This window comes from Nyctibius grandis, chromosome 12 (genome assembly GCF_013368605.1).
Source record: "Nyctibius grandis isolate bNycGra1 chromosome 12, bNycGra1.pri, whole genome shotgun sequence".
NCBI classification, from domain to species: Eukaryota; Metazoa; Chordata; class Aves; order Nyctibiiformes; family Nyctibiidae; genus Nyctibius; species Nyctibius grandis.
Window position 1 is genome coordinate 21,889,105 of NC_090669.1, and position 13,575 is coordinate 21,902,679.

At 56.0% G+C, this 13,575-nt stretch overlaps 1 protein-coding gene across 3 annotated transcripts in view; it reads left to right on the forward strand.

The window, feature by feature from the left end:
- The window catches only part of ACSF3 (acyl-CoA synthetase family member 3), a 56,842-nt gene that overhangs the window by 24,160 nt on the left and 19,107 nt on the right, over window positions 1–13,575 (forward strand). For all 3 annotated transcript variants that reach the window (XM_068411229.1, XM_068411227.1, XM_068411228.1), the window contains one exon: window positions 11,865–11,991. In XM_068411229.1, coding sequence (XP_068267330.1) covers window positions 11,865–11,991 — 127 coding nt within the window. The remainder of the gene's footprint in view (window positions 1–11,864; window positions 11,992–13,575) is intronic.

Sequence of the window (13,575 nt, forward strand, 5' to 3'; positions counted from 1 at the left end):
GTGCAAAACGAGTCCCGGGGAGGCAACTAGCCCGTTGCTAGAGCCCTGAGCTCCCAGGCAACCAGTGACAGGACAAGAGGACACAGCCTCAAGCTTCGCCAGGGGAGGGTCAGGTTGGACATTAGGAAGCATTTCTTCTCAGCAAGGGTCATTAGCCATTGGAAGGGGCTGCCCAGGGAGGTGGTGGAGTCCCCATCTCTGGAGGGGTTTAAGAAAAGCCTGGCCATGGCACTTAGTGCCCTGGTCTAGTTGCCATGGTGGTGTCAGGGCAAGGGTTGGACTCGATGATCCCAGAGGGCTCTTCCCACCTGGTTGATTCTGTGATTGTGTGATCTGCTTTGGGACCCAGTGGCTGGCTGGGGACCTCCAGGACATCCACAGCATTTCCCGGAGCAGTTCGGAGCTGAACCAGCTGTGTCTGTCCCTGGGATTGTCAGACAGACCACGGTGAGGTGGGAAAAACAGTCCCTGCTCTCAGCATGTCTTGGCACAGATGAACGTGTGGAGATGCTCAGAGTTTGGTTTTTATATGGCCTGGGGATGGAGTGTGACTTCCCACGGCGTGGCCACACTGGCGGGCAGGTGGCAGCCGTGGTGGCACACCTCTTGTCCCAGGGACGATGTCCTTTAACTGCTTCACACCTGCGGTGGCGGGCAGAAAGCTTCACCTGCTGCCTGCCCTGAGCCGCTGCTGCTGGCACGCTGCACGCATCACGCTTGGTTAATAATTCATGTCAGGAGAGAGCACGTCAGTGGAATTTATTTAAAACAAGGAGGATCTGACAGTCCGAGCGCTCATCACGCTCCACCAGGCAAAGAGAGGCCTGGCTGGGTTTAAAATCAGCTCCTCCACGGCAGAGGGGCTGTCCCCGGGCTGAGGGGACCCAGTCGGTGTCACCTCCCTGCCTGTGCTACCGGGCAACCCTGACGTGGCCTTTTCCTTGCCTCGTAGGAGAAGGGATGAACAAATATTTCCTCACCTCCCTCGCCGGAGGGCTCAGAGGCTTGTAGAGGGTTGGGAGGTCTGTGGTGTGGTCCCAGTGGAAGGACAGTGGCAGTGGGGCCGGTGGCAGGAGGCACGCAGCCCTCCCAGTGCCTGCTCTGCCCACGTTTGATACAAGCATCCCTGGCCCCATCCCCGCTCTGGGAATTTCTGTCCGATTTTCATTGATGCTATGAAAAATTACCAAATACCACGTCATGGATTGCTGGAAATAAACAGCTCCCGGGAGCCAGTGGGAGCTGGGCTCCAAGCCGTCTCTTCTCCCCAGCCTCTCGGCTCCTGCGAGGAGGGGATCTCCGTGCCGGGGGTTCGGTGCGTTGTCAGGGCAATCTGTGAGGCGTTCGCACCTCGGCCCCGCTGCGCAGAACCCCTCCTGGCTGCGAGCTGCCTTTGCCAGGGGAATTATTTGCTTCGCTGTACGGAGCCGCGCAAGGTCACTGCCTTCCCCGCGCGCGTTGGGCTGAGGCTCCTGCCCTCTGCTCCCTCTCGGCACCAGGACGCAGCAGGCTTTCTCTGAGCTGTTTCTTGCCCGCTAACGCTGTCTCTCCCGTTAGGTGCTGGGGGATCGCGCTGTTTCATAGAACCACAGAATCATTTGGGTTGGAAAGGACCTTTAACACCATCGAGTCCAACCCTTAACCCAGCACTGCCAAGGCCACCACTAACCCATGGCCCTCAGCACCACATCTACACGGCTTTTAAATCCCTCCAGGGATGGGGACTCCACCACTGCCCTGGGCAGCCTGTGCCAGCGCTTGACAACCCTTTCCATGAAGAAATTACCCCTGATCTAACCCTCCCCTGGTGCAACTTGAGGCCGGTTCCTCTCGTCCCATCACTTGTTACCTGGGAGAAGAGACCGACCCCCACCTCGCTGTACCCTTTCAGGCAGTTGTAGAGAGCGAGAAGGTCTCCCCTCAGCCTCCTTTTCTCCACACTAAACACCCCCAGTTCCCTCAGCCGCTCCCCATCACACTTGTGCTCCAGACCCTTCACCATCAGCGGTGGCAGAGGAAGGCGTGTGGGTGGCAGGAGCGGGGAGGTGGGCAGCGTTGCTGCTTTGCCATCCGGTAAGTGCCGGAGCTTGCAGCTGGGGACTGCTGTAATTTGCAAAGCTGGTTTCTGGCACACCCTGAAGATCAATAATCTACTTAGCTGAAAGTTTGCTGGATCTCTGCTCTTCCCTTCCTTTTCTCCCATCCCTTGATGAGAGTGCTGGATTCCTTTCACGCAGGAGGGTCAGGTTGGACATTAGGAAGCATTTCTTCTCAGCAAGGGTCATTAGCCATTGGAAGGGGCTGCCCAGGGAGGTGGTGGAGTCCCCATCTCTGGAGGGGTTTAAGAAAAGCCTGGCCATGGCACTTAGTGCCCTGGTCTAGTTGCCATGGTGGTGTCAGGGCAATGGTTGGACTCGATGATCCCAGAGGTCTCTTCCAACCTGATTGATTCTGTGATCCCTGGGGAGCAGAGGGGTGGAGGTGGATGTTGGGACGGCAGCAGCCTTCCCTGCTTTGGGCCATCCCAGCTATCGCTCCTGGAGCTGCTCATGTCCAAAGCAGTTCCTAAACCTTCAACCTGCCTTAAGCAGCCGCCCCGTGAGCTCCTCTGCTCCTGCAGGACCAGGCTCCTTACCCAAAGCACCTGGGTGTTGGCACGGGGGACGCCATCACCGCTCCTCCTTCCCCACGGCCCTGGATGCTTTTTCTCCTGATCTTTTTTCCCCTTAATTTTTGCCAGCGGGGGGATCTCGCTCTCCCCGTGCCTGCCTCCGGCGCGCAGGAAAGGGTTACAGCTCCCAGCGCTGAGCGTTTCCCTTCGCTTTGTTTGCTGCGATGCATATTTCATACGCTCAGCTTCCCAGCTGGCAGAGGCCTGGAAACCCTGCGAGCTCTCGGGTATTGTCTCTCTCCTCCTTTATTTGTTTGTTTGTAGGGTTTTTGAGTTGTCAGTTTTGTTGGATAATTTTTTTTTTTTCCCCTTTTCCAAATTGCTCGCTCGCACGAAAGCCGAAGCCCGGTCCCTGACAATAGGGGTCTATCAATAGATAAATGGTTTCACAGCTGTATCCAACGCTGCGCTCTAGCCAGGGCTTTTATGGCGAGTAATTGCCTCGTGATGAGGCTGCGAAGGGAGCCGGGCGGGACGGATGGGTTGCAGGAGCTGGCAGCAGGAGGACGCTGCAGCCATGGGCTTTTCTCCCCCCTCCAAAGGTTGTAATTATCTCGTTGTTTATCCATATGCAAGCTGTCGTCCTGGATGGGAACCGGCTCGGCTGTGGCCATCCCTCCTGAAAGCCACCAGCAACTCCTGGCCCCTCCTCCCCGTGCCCCCCGCGTCTCTGCCATCTGCTAGCGGCTTGCTGCTGGTTGCCAGCACCTCCGCGGGGCTGCGGGCGTTGGGGGCAGCTGGCACTGTCGCCCGTTGTTAAGGCCGGAGGTTTTGGCCGTTGGTGTCCATGTGGAGGAGACCAGGAATGGCTCCACCTCGCTCACGTTCATCCCTGATCTCCGGAGAACCAGTGGGGAGGTGCTCGGTCACCACTGAGCTGCCAGGGTGGTCTTGGAGGCTTCCTCCAAGGTCTGGGCACCCCCATGGAGGCAGCTGCCCGTGGATGGTGTGCCATGCGTGGCGGTGGGTGCCATGGACTTGGGTGCTTGGCGCCTATCTGGGCCAGGACCCGCGTGGAGATGCTGATGCGTGTGGACTTCTTGTGTGGTGTCTCCTCGTCTCATCCATCCAGCTATTTTGAAATGGCTGGTGTGAGCACACTTGGCTCTTCTCCTGCGTGTAGCTCCTGAGGCTAGAGATAGGCACGTGCCAGCTGTGACTGGCAGTCCTGAGGATGGAGGGGTATGGCCATGCTGGTGGGGCTGTGACCTCCTGGCCCAGGGAGCCCTGTCTCTGGCTGTCCCAGGCAGCCACTCTGGTTTGTTCCTTTCCTCTCCTGACAAGACCTCAGCCTAAACCAGTTTGTTCTTTGTCCTCAGTGCTCCTACACTTCCAGAACACCTCTCCTCCCAATGATACAGTTTTTCATCTGTTTTCTTGTCCCTGCTGCATCCCGTTCTCAGGTACTGGTGCTTCCTGCAGGTCTCTTGATGGTGAACCTTACCCCCAGCATCCCAGTTCCATCTCCCATCAGCAGCTCGCTGCTGTAGGTGCAGGTGCTGAAGCCTCGTAGGATGCCTTCATCATCATCTCCTTCATCAGGAGAGCAAGTCACCGACTCAGGGTCAAAATTCAAGATGAGCAACAGAGAGCCAAAGGCTGGCGAGGCTGGCTGGCTGACAAGGCTGGCTGGCTACCACAGGGGCTCGAGGGATGCTTTGGGCTTCGTCTCCTCTGCCTGGGTCTTTGCCCACCTCACGAATCTTACCCTCAGCCCCGTGATCTGTCCCATCAGTAGCCACCTCATGGGCAGGCAGCGTGGGGAATACGTTGTAGAAGGCAGCTTCGATTAAATCTGCTGCTTTCCTTCTATCTGGAACATCAGTCCTCAGGTTTTCTGGCACAATCCACCTTTGGTAAACTCACACTGTTGTCCATTTGCCTCTGCTGCTTCCACAAACTCCTCCCACAGCCCTCGCAGTGCTGGACGCTGCAGTTGTGCATATTCCCGTTAAAATTTCTGTTTCACCATGCTCCTCTCCTCACTATCCTCTTTTGTGTCCTGCCCAAGTAATTTAAGTTTCTTCCCTTTGTGCCCAGGCTGCTTTCATTACCGTGTAAACATTTTAGCTGCTTCTCATTGATCACATCCAGTTCCTTAGTCAGCTCGGTCAGTAACTGCGTTCTCATATGTATTTATATCTCCTTCCCTCTTTCTGTCTGATTTTTTGTTTTAATTCATGGCAGTAGCTGTGTTTTATTTCTTCCTGGTAGTATCACAGAATCAATGAGGTTGGAAGAGCCCTCTGGGATCATCGAGTCCAACCACTGCCCTGACACCACCATGGCAACTAGACCAGGGCACTAAGTGCCATGGCCAGGCTTTTCTTATACCCCTCCAGAGATGGGGAATCCACCACCTCCCTGGGCAGCCCCTTCCGATGGCTAATGACCCTTGCTGAGAAGAAATGCTTCCTAATGTCCAACCTGACCCTCCCCTGGCGAAGCTTGAGGCTGTGTCCTCTTGTCCTATCGCTGGTTGTCTGGGAGAAGAGGCCGACTCCCACTGCGCTACAACCTCCCTTCAGGTAGTTGTAGACTGCACTAAGGTCACCTCTGAGCCTCCTCTTCTCCAGGCTAAACACCCCCAGCTCCCTCAGCCGTTCCTCAGAGGTCAGACCCTCCAGACCCTTCCCCACCTTGGTCGCCCTCCTCTGCACTCGCTCCAACACCTCAACATCTCTCTTGAAGTGCGGGGCCCAGAACTGGACACAGGATTCAAGGTGCAGCCTCACCAGTGCCGAGTACAGAGGGATGATCACTTCCCTAGATGGGCTGGAAACCACCATCTCAGTCCTGGCTGCAGCGTGATCCTGGGGTCTGGGCAAAGCCTGGAGCTCCTGTGCTTTCTGCAGGTTAGTGGGGGCTATTGGATGCCGTGGTGGGACAAGGCTTTGCAGTATCACGGTGCTCTCCGGGCCACCAAAACCTTGCAGTGGACTTGTGAGGGGCCATGTCTGGAAGCGCTGGTCAGATTCTGCAGCAGCGTGGTGCTGAGCGGGGCAGGGCATCCATGCTCTGCAGCTGGGGTGCAGGGTGGGACCTGGGGGCAGCTCTTCAGGCTTTATTATATTATTTTCCACGCTCTGGTATGTTTAAAAAAGAAAAAAACAACAGAAAAAAGTTACTGCTCTGTGAGAACTGCTAAAAGGGCTCCATCACTTCCATAAACCTCGTGCATATAAATTATTGTCTTCTATTAGTCACTTAAAAGGCTAGGTTGCTTAATTATTTTGATCACAGTAATCACTTATTTACAAGGTGGGGAAAAGTGCCAAGCACTTCCAAGCTGAGCAGCACGGTGGGGCTGTGGCAGGGAGGCAGGGCTGCAGAAACAGCCACAAATGTAAATGCTTTTGCTGTTCTTGGTCACATCAGCGATGGTGCCCAACCCTGGTGCCCCGGGCTGTCCTCTCCTGCGCTGGTGGTGAAGCAAGCCGGGCTGCTGGGAGCCCAACGTGGTGGGAGCTGCAGGGAGCTGGTTTTTCATGGAGGAAGGACTGCAGAGGGGTTGGAAAGCGGGTGGAAAGGTGGGGCAGGGAGCGGGGACCCAAGGAGAGAAGAGTAAAAGGAAAATGATACGATTATGCAGGCCCTTGCACTGCCCTCCTCCCTGCTCCGCTTCACCCCATCCCAGGGAACCATCATCTGCGAGGCGCTGCCTCGTGCTTCTGGGGCATGAGAGTTGCGGGGTCCCTTTTAAGGTCCATTAGACATTTTAAGGTTCATTAGACGTTGGAAGGGGCTGCCCAGGGAGGTGGTGGAGTCACCATCTCTGGAGGGGTTTAAGAAAAGCCTGGCCATGGCACTTAGTGCCCTGGTCTAGTTGCCATGGTGGTGTCAGGGCAATGGTTGGACTCGATGATCCCAGAGGGCTCTGCCAACCTCATTGATTCTGTGATTCTGTCCTTCCTGGGGGAAGATGCTCTGATCCGCAGCCTTTGGTGCTCCCCCAGGACAGAGGTTCACATTATTATTGTCTGGGGAGCAGGGGGAAGGAGGGGTCTGGTACAAGTGAAGTGTGTCCCCCTGAAACCTACTCTTTGCAACCTGAAGAAGGTGTTTGGTTTTTTTTTCCTCCTAGTTTGTCTGTCTTCCTCCCAATCCTATCAGCCCATAATGCGTTATTACCTCCCAGCTTTCACTCTGTGTCTTCCACACAGAATCCCAGAATCAATGAGGTTGGAAGAGCCCTCTGGGATCATCGAGTCCAACCATTGCCCTGACACCACCATGGCAACTAGACCAGGGCACTAAGTGCCATGGCCAGGCTTTTCTTAAACCCCTCCAGAGATGGTGACTCCACCACCTCCCTGGGCAGCCCCTTCCAATGTCTAATGACCCTTGCTGAGAAGAAAAAGGCCACTTCGAACATCTCCCAGGGCCTCTTGCCAGGCGGGGATCCCCCGCTCTTTACCAACCGCTCTCGCTGCCTCCTAATAAAGAGGTAAAATGGAAGCAGGGAAAATATGCATTTTATAATCACCCGGATTTAGTCCTTCAAAGGGTTTATTACAACCTTTTATTTTCATGCGTGGAAAATGTAATCTTATCGAGCGTGCCGGCTGGCCCGGCTCGACTCACCGCATCGGTTTTACAGCAGAAAGCTGTCAGAGAGCAGCCTTCGGGGCCACGCTGCGCCTGGGTGTTAAAGGGGCTCGGCTGCATTGAAGCACTTGAAATGTGCATTAAAGTACGGCACTAGGAGCGGAGGGGATCGGTGCAATTAGCAACGCGGTGCTTTCAGCAGCTGCTCGCAACGTCGCAGAGTCACAGGATGGTTAAGGGTTGGAAGGGACCTCTGGAGATCATCCAGTCCAACCCCTGCCAAAGCAGGGTCACCCAGAGCACGTTGCACAGGGTCACACCCAGGCGGGTTTGAATATCTCCAGAGGAGACTCCCCCCCTCCCTGGGCAGCCTGTGCCAGGGCTCTGCCGCCCTCACAGTAAAGAAGTTCCTCCTCATATTCAGATGGAACTTCCCATGTCTCAGCTTGTGCCCATTGCCCCTTGTCCTGTCACTGGGCACCACTGAGAAGAATCTGGTCCCCTCCTCTTGACACCCACCCCTGAGGTATTTCTAAGTGTTGATAAGATCCCCCCTCAGTCTGCTCTTCTCCAGCTGAACAGCCCCAGCTCCCTCAGCCTCTCCTCATAAGAGAGGTGCTCCAGCCCTCTGACCATCTCCATACCCCTCCACTGGACTCTCTCCAGTAATTCCTTTTCTTTCTTGAACTGGGGGGCCCAGAACTGCACACAGTTACTCCAGGTGTGGCCTCACAAGGGCAGTGTAGAGGGGCAGGAGAACCTCCCTTGACCTGCTGCCCACACTCTTCCCCACGCACCCCAGGACACCATTGCCCTTCCTGGCCCCAAGGGCACATTGTTGGCTCATGGGGAACTTGTTGTCCCCCAGAACCCCCAGGTCCTTCTCTCAGAGCTGCTCTCCAGTAGATCAGCCCCAGCCTGTACCGGTGCGTGGGGTTATTCCTCCCAAGGTGCAGGACTCTACACTTGCCTTTGTTGAACTTCATGAGGTTCCTCTCCCCCAGCTCTCCAGCCTGGCCAGGTCTCGCTGAGTGGCAGCACGGCCTTCTGGTGTATCGGCCACCCCTCCCAGTTTGGTGTCACCAGCAAATCAGCTGTGTGTACCCTCTGTTCCTCTGTGTACACTCGATCCGGTGTAGCAGCGATGGGTGCCACTGATGGGGAAAGGAAACCAACGCGGTGGCCGCGCTGCTGCCGCCAAAATCCCGCTCTCTGCGTGGGTTAGCAGCCAGCTGGCCTGGCCTCCGTGGGGTTTTAGCAGAGATCAGGTTGTGGGAGATAAATGCCTCGAACCCTGAGTTTTAATCCGTGCTGTTTGCAAGCAGCAGAAGCTGCTGGCGCTGGGGCGGTTCGCGTCCCCTCTGCCACCCCACACGGAGCTCAGCGAGCAAAATCCTATTAAGATAACGTCACGGCCTTTCTGTTTTACTGGTTGCAAGCCAGCCATAACATCATTAAATTACACAATGGGGAGGTGCCTGCTGCCAAGGAGCTCTGCTCGAGATAAGACGTGGGTTGAGCCGCTGCCAAAATTTGAGTTGATATGACAAGAAATTTGGAGCTGGTTCAAGGCTTGATTCACACAGGGCATCGCAGCGTGCAGGTAAACACTGTGCAGGATTGATCCCTGGGGCTGCTCTGCTGGGCAGGGCAGGGCTGTTGGTGGTCCCCCTGTGTCACCCACCGCGTCCCTGCCACGCTCGCTGGCGCAGGCTTTGTGCCTCTTGCCCTTTTGCTGCTGCAGGTACGGAGGTTTGGTCCTGGGCTCTCCTGGACCCCAGGTTTCTCCGTGCTGTCCTGGTTGTGGATAGTCTGGTGGATAGACCTGGGGGTGCTGATGGACAGCTGGCTAAACATGAGCCAGCAGTGTGCCCAGGTGGCCAAGAAGGCCAATGGAATCCTGGCCTCTGTGAGGAACAATGTAGCCAGCTGGTCTGGGGAAGGGATCGTCCTTCTGTGCTCGGCACTGGTGAGGCCGCACCTTGAATCCTGTGTCCAGTTCTGGGCCCCGCACTTCAAGAGAGATGTTGAGGTGTTGGAGCGAGTGCAGAGGAGGGCGACCAAGGTGGGGAAGGGTCTGGAGGGTCTGACCTACGAGGAACGGCTGAGGGAGCTGGGGGTGTTTAGCCTGGAGAAGAGGAGGCTCAGAGGTGACCTTAGTGCAGTCTACAACTACCTGAAGGGAGGTTGTAGCACAGTGGGAGTCGGCCTCTTCTCCCAGGCAACTAGTGATAGGACAAGAGGACACAGCCTCAAGCTTCGCCAGAGGAGGGTCAGGTTGGACATTAGGAAGCATTTCTTCTCAGCAAGGGTCATTAGCCATTGGAAGGGGCTGCCCAGGGAGGTGGTGGAGTCACCATCTCTGGAGGGGTTTAAGAAAAGCCTGGCCATGGCACTTAGTGCCCTGGTCTAGTTGCCATGGTGGTGTCAGGGCAATGGCTGGACTCGATGATCCCAGAGGGCTCTTCCAACCTCATTGATTCTGTGATTCTGTAATTCTGTCTGGTCCTCAGGCTCCCTCTTTCACAGCCCCTGGGGAGAACTCATCCAGCACCATGCTCACCTTGCCATCATTCAGCTAAACGCCCATCATCAGCATTAAACACCTTTTCCTCCTGCAGCTTCTGCCAGGCAGCGGAGGTGACGCGCAGCCGGGGACGCACGGAGGCATTCGGGTGGTTCTGGGGCTGTATGTGCAGGGCACCCCGTGTCACCCCATCCTCCAAGACAGGACATCAGGAAGAAATGACCTAAAAATTGTGCCTTAGAAGCCTCTTTCCAAGCCTTTCCCATTAGAGAACCTTTGTTTCCGCTAAAGGCAACACACGGACACGCAACCTGCCCTGCCCTGGGATCTGCCCGGCACTCCAGCTCTGCCCTCACTGCTTGTCCTCACAGCTGTGTTGTGGCAGTGCTGGATTTCGGGGTCCCAGATGTGTCTCATCCAAGCGGCTCGGAGCAATGGCTTGGTACATCTCCCCTGCGAAGGGCTTTAGGTTGACGCAGCCCCACGAGCGGCACAACGGTGGTGCCTCCTCTCTTAGCCTGCCTGCATCCTTGTAATCCAGAGCCATGTGTGCGCAGGGGGGATGAGATACCCCATGCCAGGCAAGGCTGTGACCTTCCTGTGGGTCTCCAGCTCCCCTAACAGCAGGGTATTTGTTTTGTTGCCATAGAAAACCTGCCCGTGCAGGTTTGCAGGGTACCGAGCTGTCACTACAACCACGAGCCTGAAAGGAGCTGCACGTCCCTGAGAACGAATCAGATGGTGTTTCCTGCCACCTCCTCAGGGTAAAAAAAAAGTGTGAGATTGACAGTTTTGGAAAGAGAAGTTTTCTATCTAGCAGCAGAGCAGACAGCAGCGTGGCACGGTGATGGGAGCACATCGCCCCTGCCTCCCCTGCCCTCCTGGCTGCAGCGGGCAGGAGGATGGTCCTCATCCCCAAGGTCACAGCAAACCTGGTATGTCCAGGTTAAGTGATGGTGGTGCCTTCAACATCAGACCAGGATCCCATCTCCCAGCTGCCACGGGACAGTGCTCCCTGCTTCCCTTCACCACTGCCAGCCCCGTGACGGGATGCTGCGAGTGCCACGTGGTGCAGCTGGTGGCCGGTGTCCCCTGCGGCTGCGATGGCCGTGGCCGAGCCACCTGCTCACCCTTTCAGCTGGCTGCTGTCACCACGAGGGATACGGGTCTGGGGACGGGACACGGGGTTGACCTGCAGCCTCTGTGACCTGCCCCCAAGAGCCTCCGCCACAGGGAAGGGCAGAGTCACCCAAGGGGGACGGGAAGGGGGTCCCTGAGCAGGTGGGTGCCTGGGGATCACCATGCACGACACCCTGTGTCTGCTGATGCCCTCCCAGCATCCCACCCCTCAGACCGTGCTGAGGCTCCAGGGGCAGCGAGTGGGGACGGGGGGTTTTCTGAATGTTTTCCTGGGGAAGAGCCTGACCCTGGCAGAGGCCGATGGGTGCTGCGGTGGGAGCAGGGTGCAGAGAGCTCTTGTGAAGCTGGTGTGCATCGGGCCATGGTGTGCATCCAGAAAGGACCATCCCTTCCCCAGGGGTATTTCCCACATGTTTTTATGAGGGCAAGTAGTGACAGGACGAGGGGGAACGGTTTTAAACTGAAAGAGGGGAAACTGAGATGAGATATTGGGAAGAAATTCTTTGCTGTGAGGGTGGTGAGACCCTGGCGCAGGTTGCCCAGAGAAGCTGTGGCTGCCCCCTCCCTGGCAGTGTTCAAGGCCAGGCTGGATGGGGCTTGGAGCAACCTGGTCTGGTGGAAGGTGTCCCTGCCCGTGGCAGGGGGTTGGGACTAGATGATCTTTAAGGTCCCTTCCAACCCAAACCGTGCTGTGATTCTATGTTTGCATGTGAGACCTCTCCTCTGCCAGCATCCGCCTGCCTGGGCTGCGGAGCCAGGATGGCAGTTCTTGTTTTCTTATAACACGGGTGTGTATTTTCAGTGCTTTTGGATATCGAAGGCACTTAGGGATGTGAAGAAAGAGGTCCTGCGGGTGGGCAGGCTGTGTCGGAGGTGGGTGAAGGCTGGGAGGGCACATGCCATGGGCGCTTGCCCCTCACCGCGGCGCTGGGGCTGCAGGGACGGCTGCCTGCTGCATGCGCTGTGTGCTTGTCCTAGGTGACGCCGGGGCTCGAGGGCCAGGAAGGGGAGCTGCTCGTGAAGGGACCCTCCGTCTTCCGCGAGTACTGGAACAGACCCAGGGAAACAGCAGACGCCTTCACGCCCGACGGCTGGTTCCGAACAGGTACGGCGGTGTCTGGTGAGGGGAGAGGGGGCAGCAGCTCCGGTTCGGTCCCCCCCGGGGTTCCCCGGGTGCTGGGGGGGGTTTGGAGATGGGGGGGTCACAGCCTGGCTGGGGATGCTGCTGGGCTTCGCTTGGTTGGCCATAGTGAGCCGAGTAACGGGGTGTGTTTGGGGGTGTAAGCGATACACCGGTGCTTAATGTTTGCTGGGGACTTCAACTGTGCAACCCCAGCCCCTGAACACGGGATTTAGCCATGGACACAGGGACTGTGGCAATGGAAAACCCCCACAGAGCTCCGAGGCGCGGGGTCCACCCCCCACCTACGGGGGAGTTTGGTCTGCTGGGCACGGCTGGGTGTTTACAGCCAAGGTGTGTAGGGTCAGACCGTGCGCGTGGGCTGTGCAGGGCACCCCTGGGATCGTGGGCTTGGCCACGTGGGAGATTTTCAAGGAAATCCTAATTCGTGGAAAGCTGAAATTTCTGGGGAAAAATCACAGTGGGTGTCTGCAGTGTGGGAGCGGTTCGGGAAGGGGTTTTGATTGCCAGAGTGTTGCGTTGTGACATTTTTTTAGGGAAAAGTCAGAGGCTTCCCAATAAAGAGAGAGACCTTTTGTTTTGAAACTGAGGCTTGTTTTGTTTTTACATGATACGTTGTGGAAACGCAAAGGAGTTGTTTCTCTTTCTGGGTTTCTCAGGATTTGCCTTTCCCTTTTAACTGAGAAATGTTCCTGAAACGTGAAATGCTTCCAGGGCCTCTGGTATTTGCTTCTTTCAAATCAAATTTCACCACAAGATAATACCCTCATAATAACAATACCTATTGCAGGGGGGTCCTGTGTGCGCCTTGGTAGGTTTTATCAAATATTTGCAAAAAGAAGAAAGATCCTGTTACCCTGTGACAGCAGAGGATGGTGTCGGGACAGACTCACAGAATCAATGAGGTTGGAAGAGCCCTCTGGGCTCATCGAGTCCAACCATTGCCCTGACACCACCATGGCAACTAGACCAGGGCACTAAGTGCCATGGCCAGGCTTTTCTTAAACCCCTCCAGAGATGGTGACTCCACCACCTCCCTGGGCAGCCCCTTCCAGTGTCTAATGACCCTTAGACAATAGGGACTGTCCCTACCCGAAGCTGCTGCGGCTGGGACGGCGAGAACTCTGGCCTGACCCAGCCCATCCTGGGGGATCACAAATTCAAGAGGGTTCCAGGTTTACGGTTCTTACGGTGATTTATTTTTATTATTATTATTATTGTTGGAGCTGCCGTGCCAGCAGTGTCACCACGGGTCCCCATCCCGGGCGGGTACCACGGGCTGGGACTGGAGCATCATTAGGCAATGCCGGGTGTGGGGCAATCAGCTTTAAGAATTTTTTTTTTTTTAGTCAACACTCCTGATGAATATTTCAGATGCAAAGGAATAGCGTGCATTAATTATTGCAAAGAGATGTCTTTAGGAGAAAATGATTTTGAAATTCGGTTTAATTTCATTGTAATGCGCCACAAACAGGAAGGGAGTATGTGTGTTTAATTGGCTCTCGGGGGTGAGGCCGGGAAGATGGCATGCCTTTGTCACAGGCCATT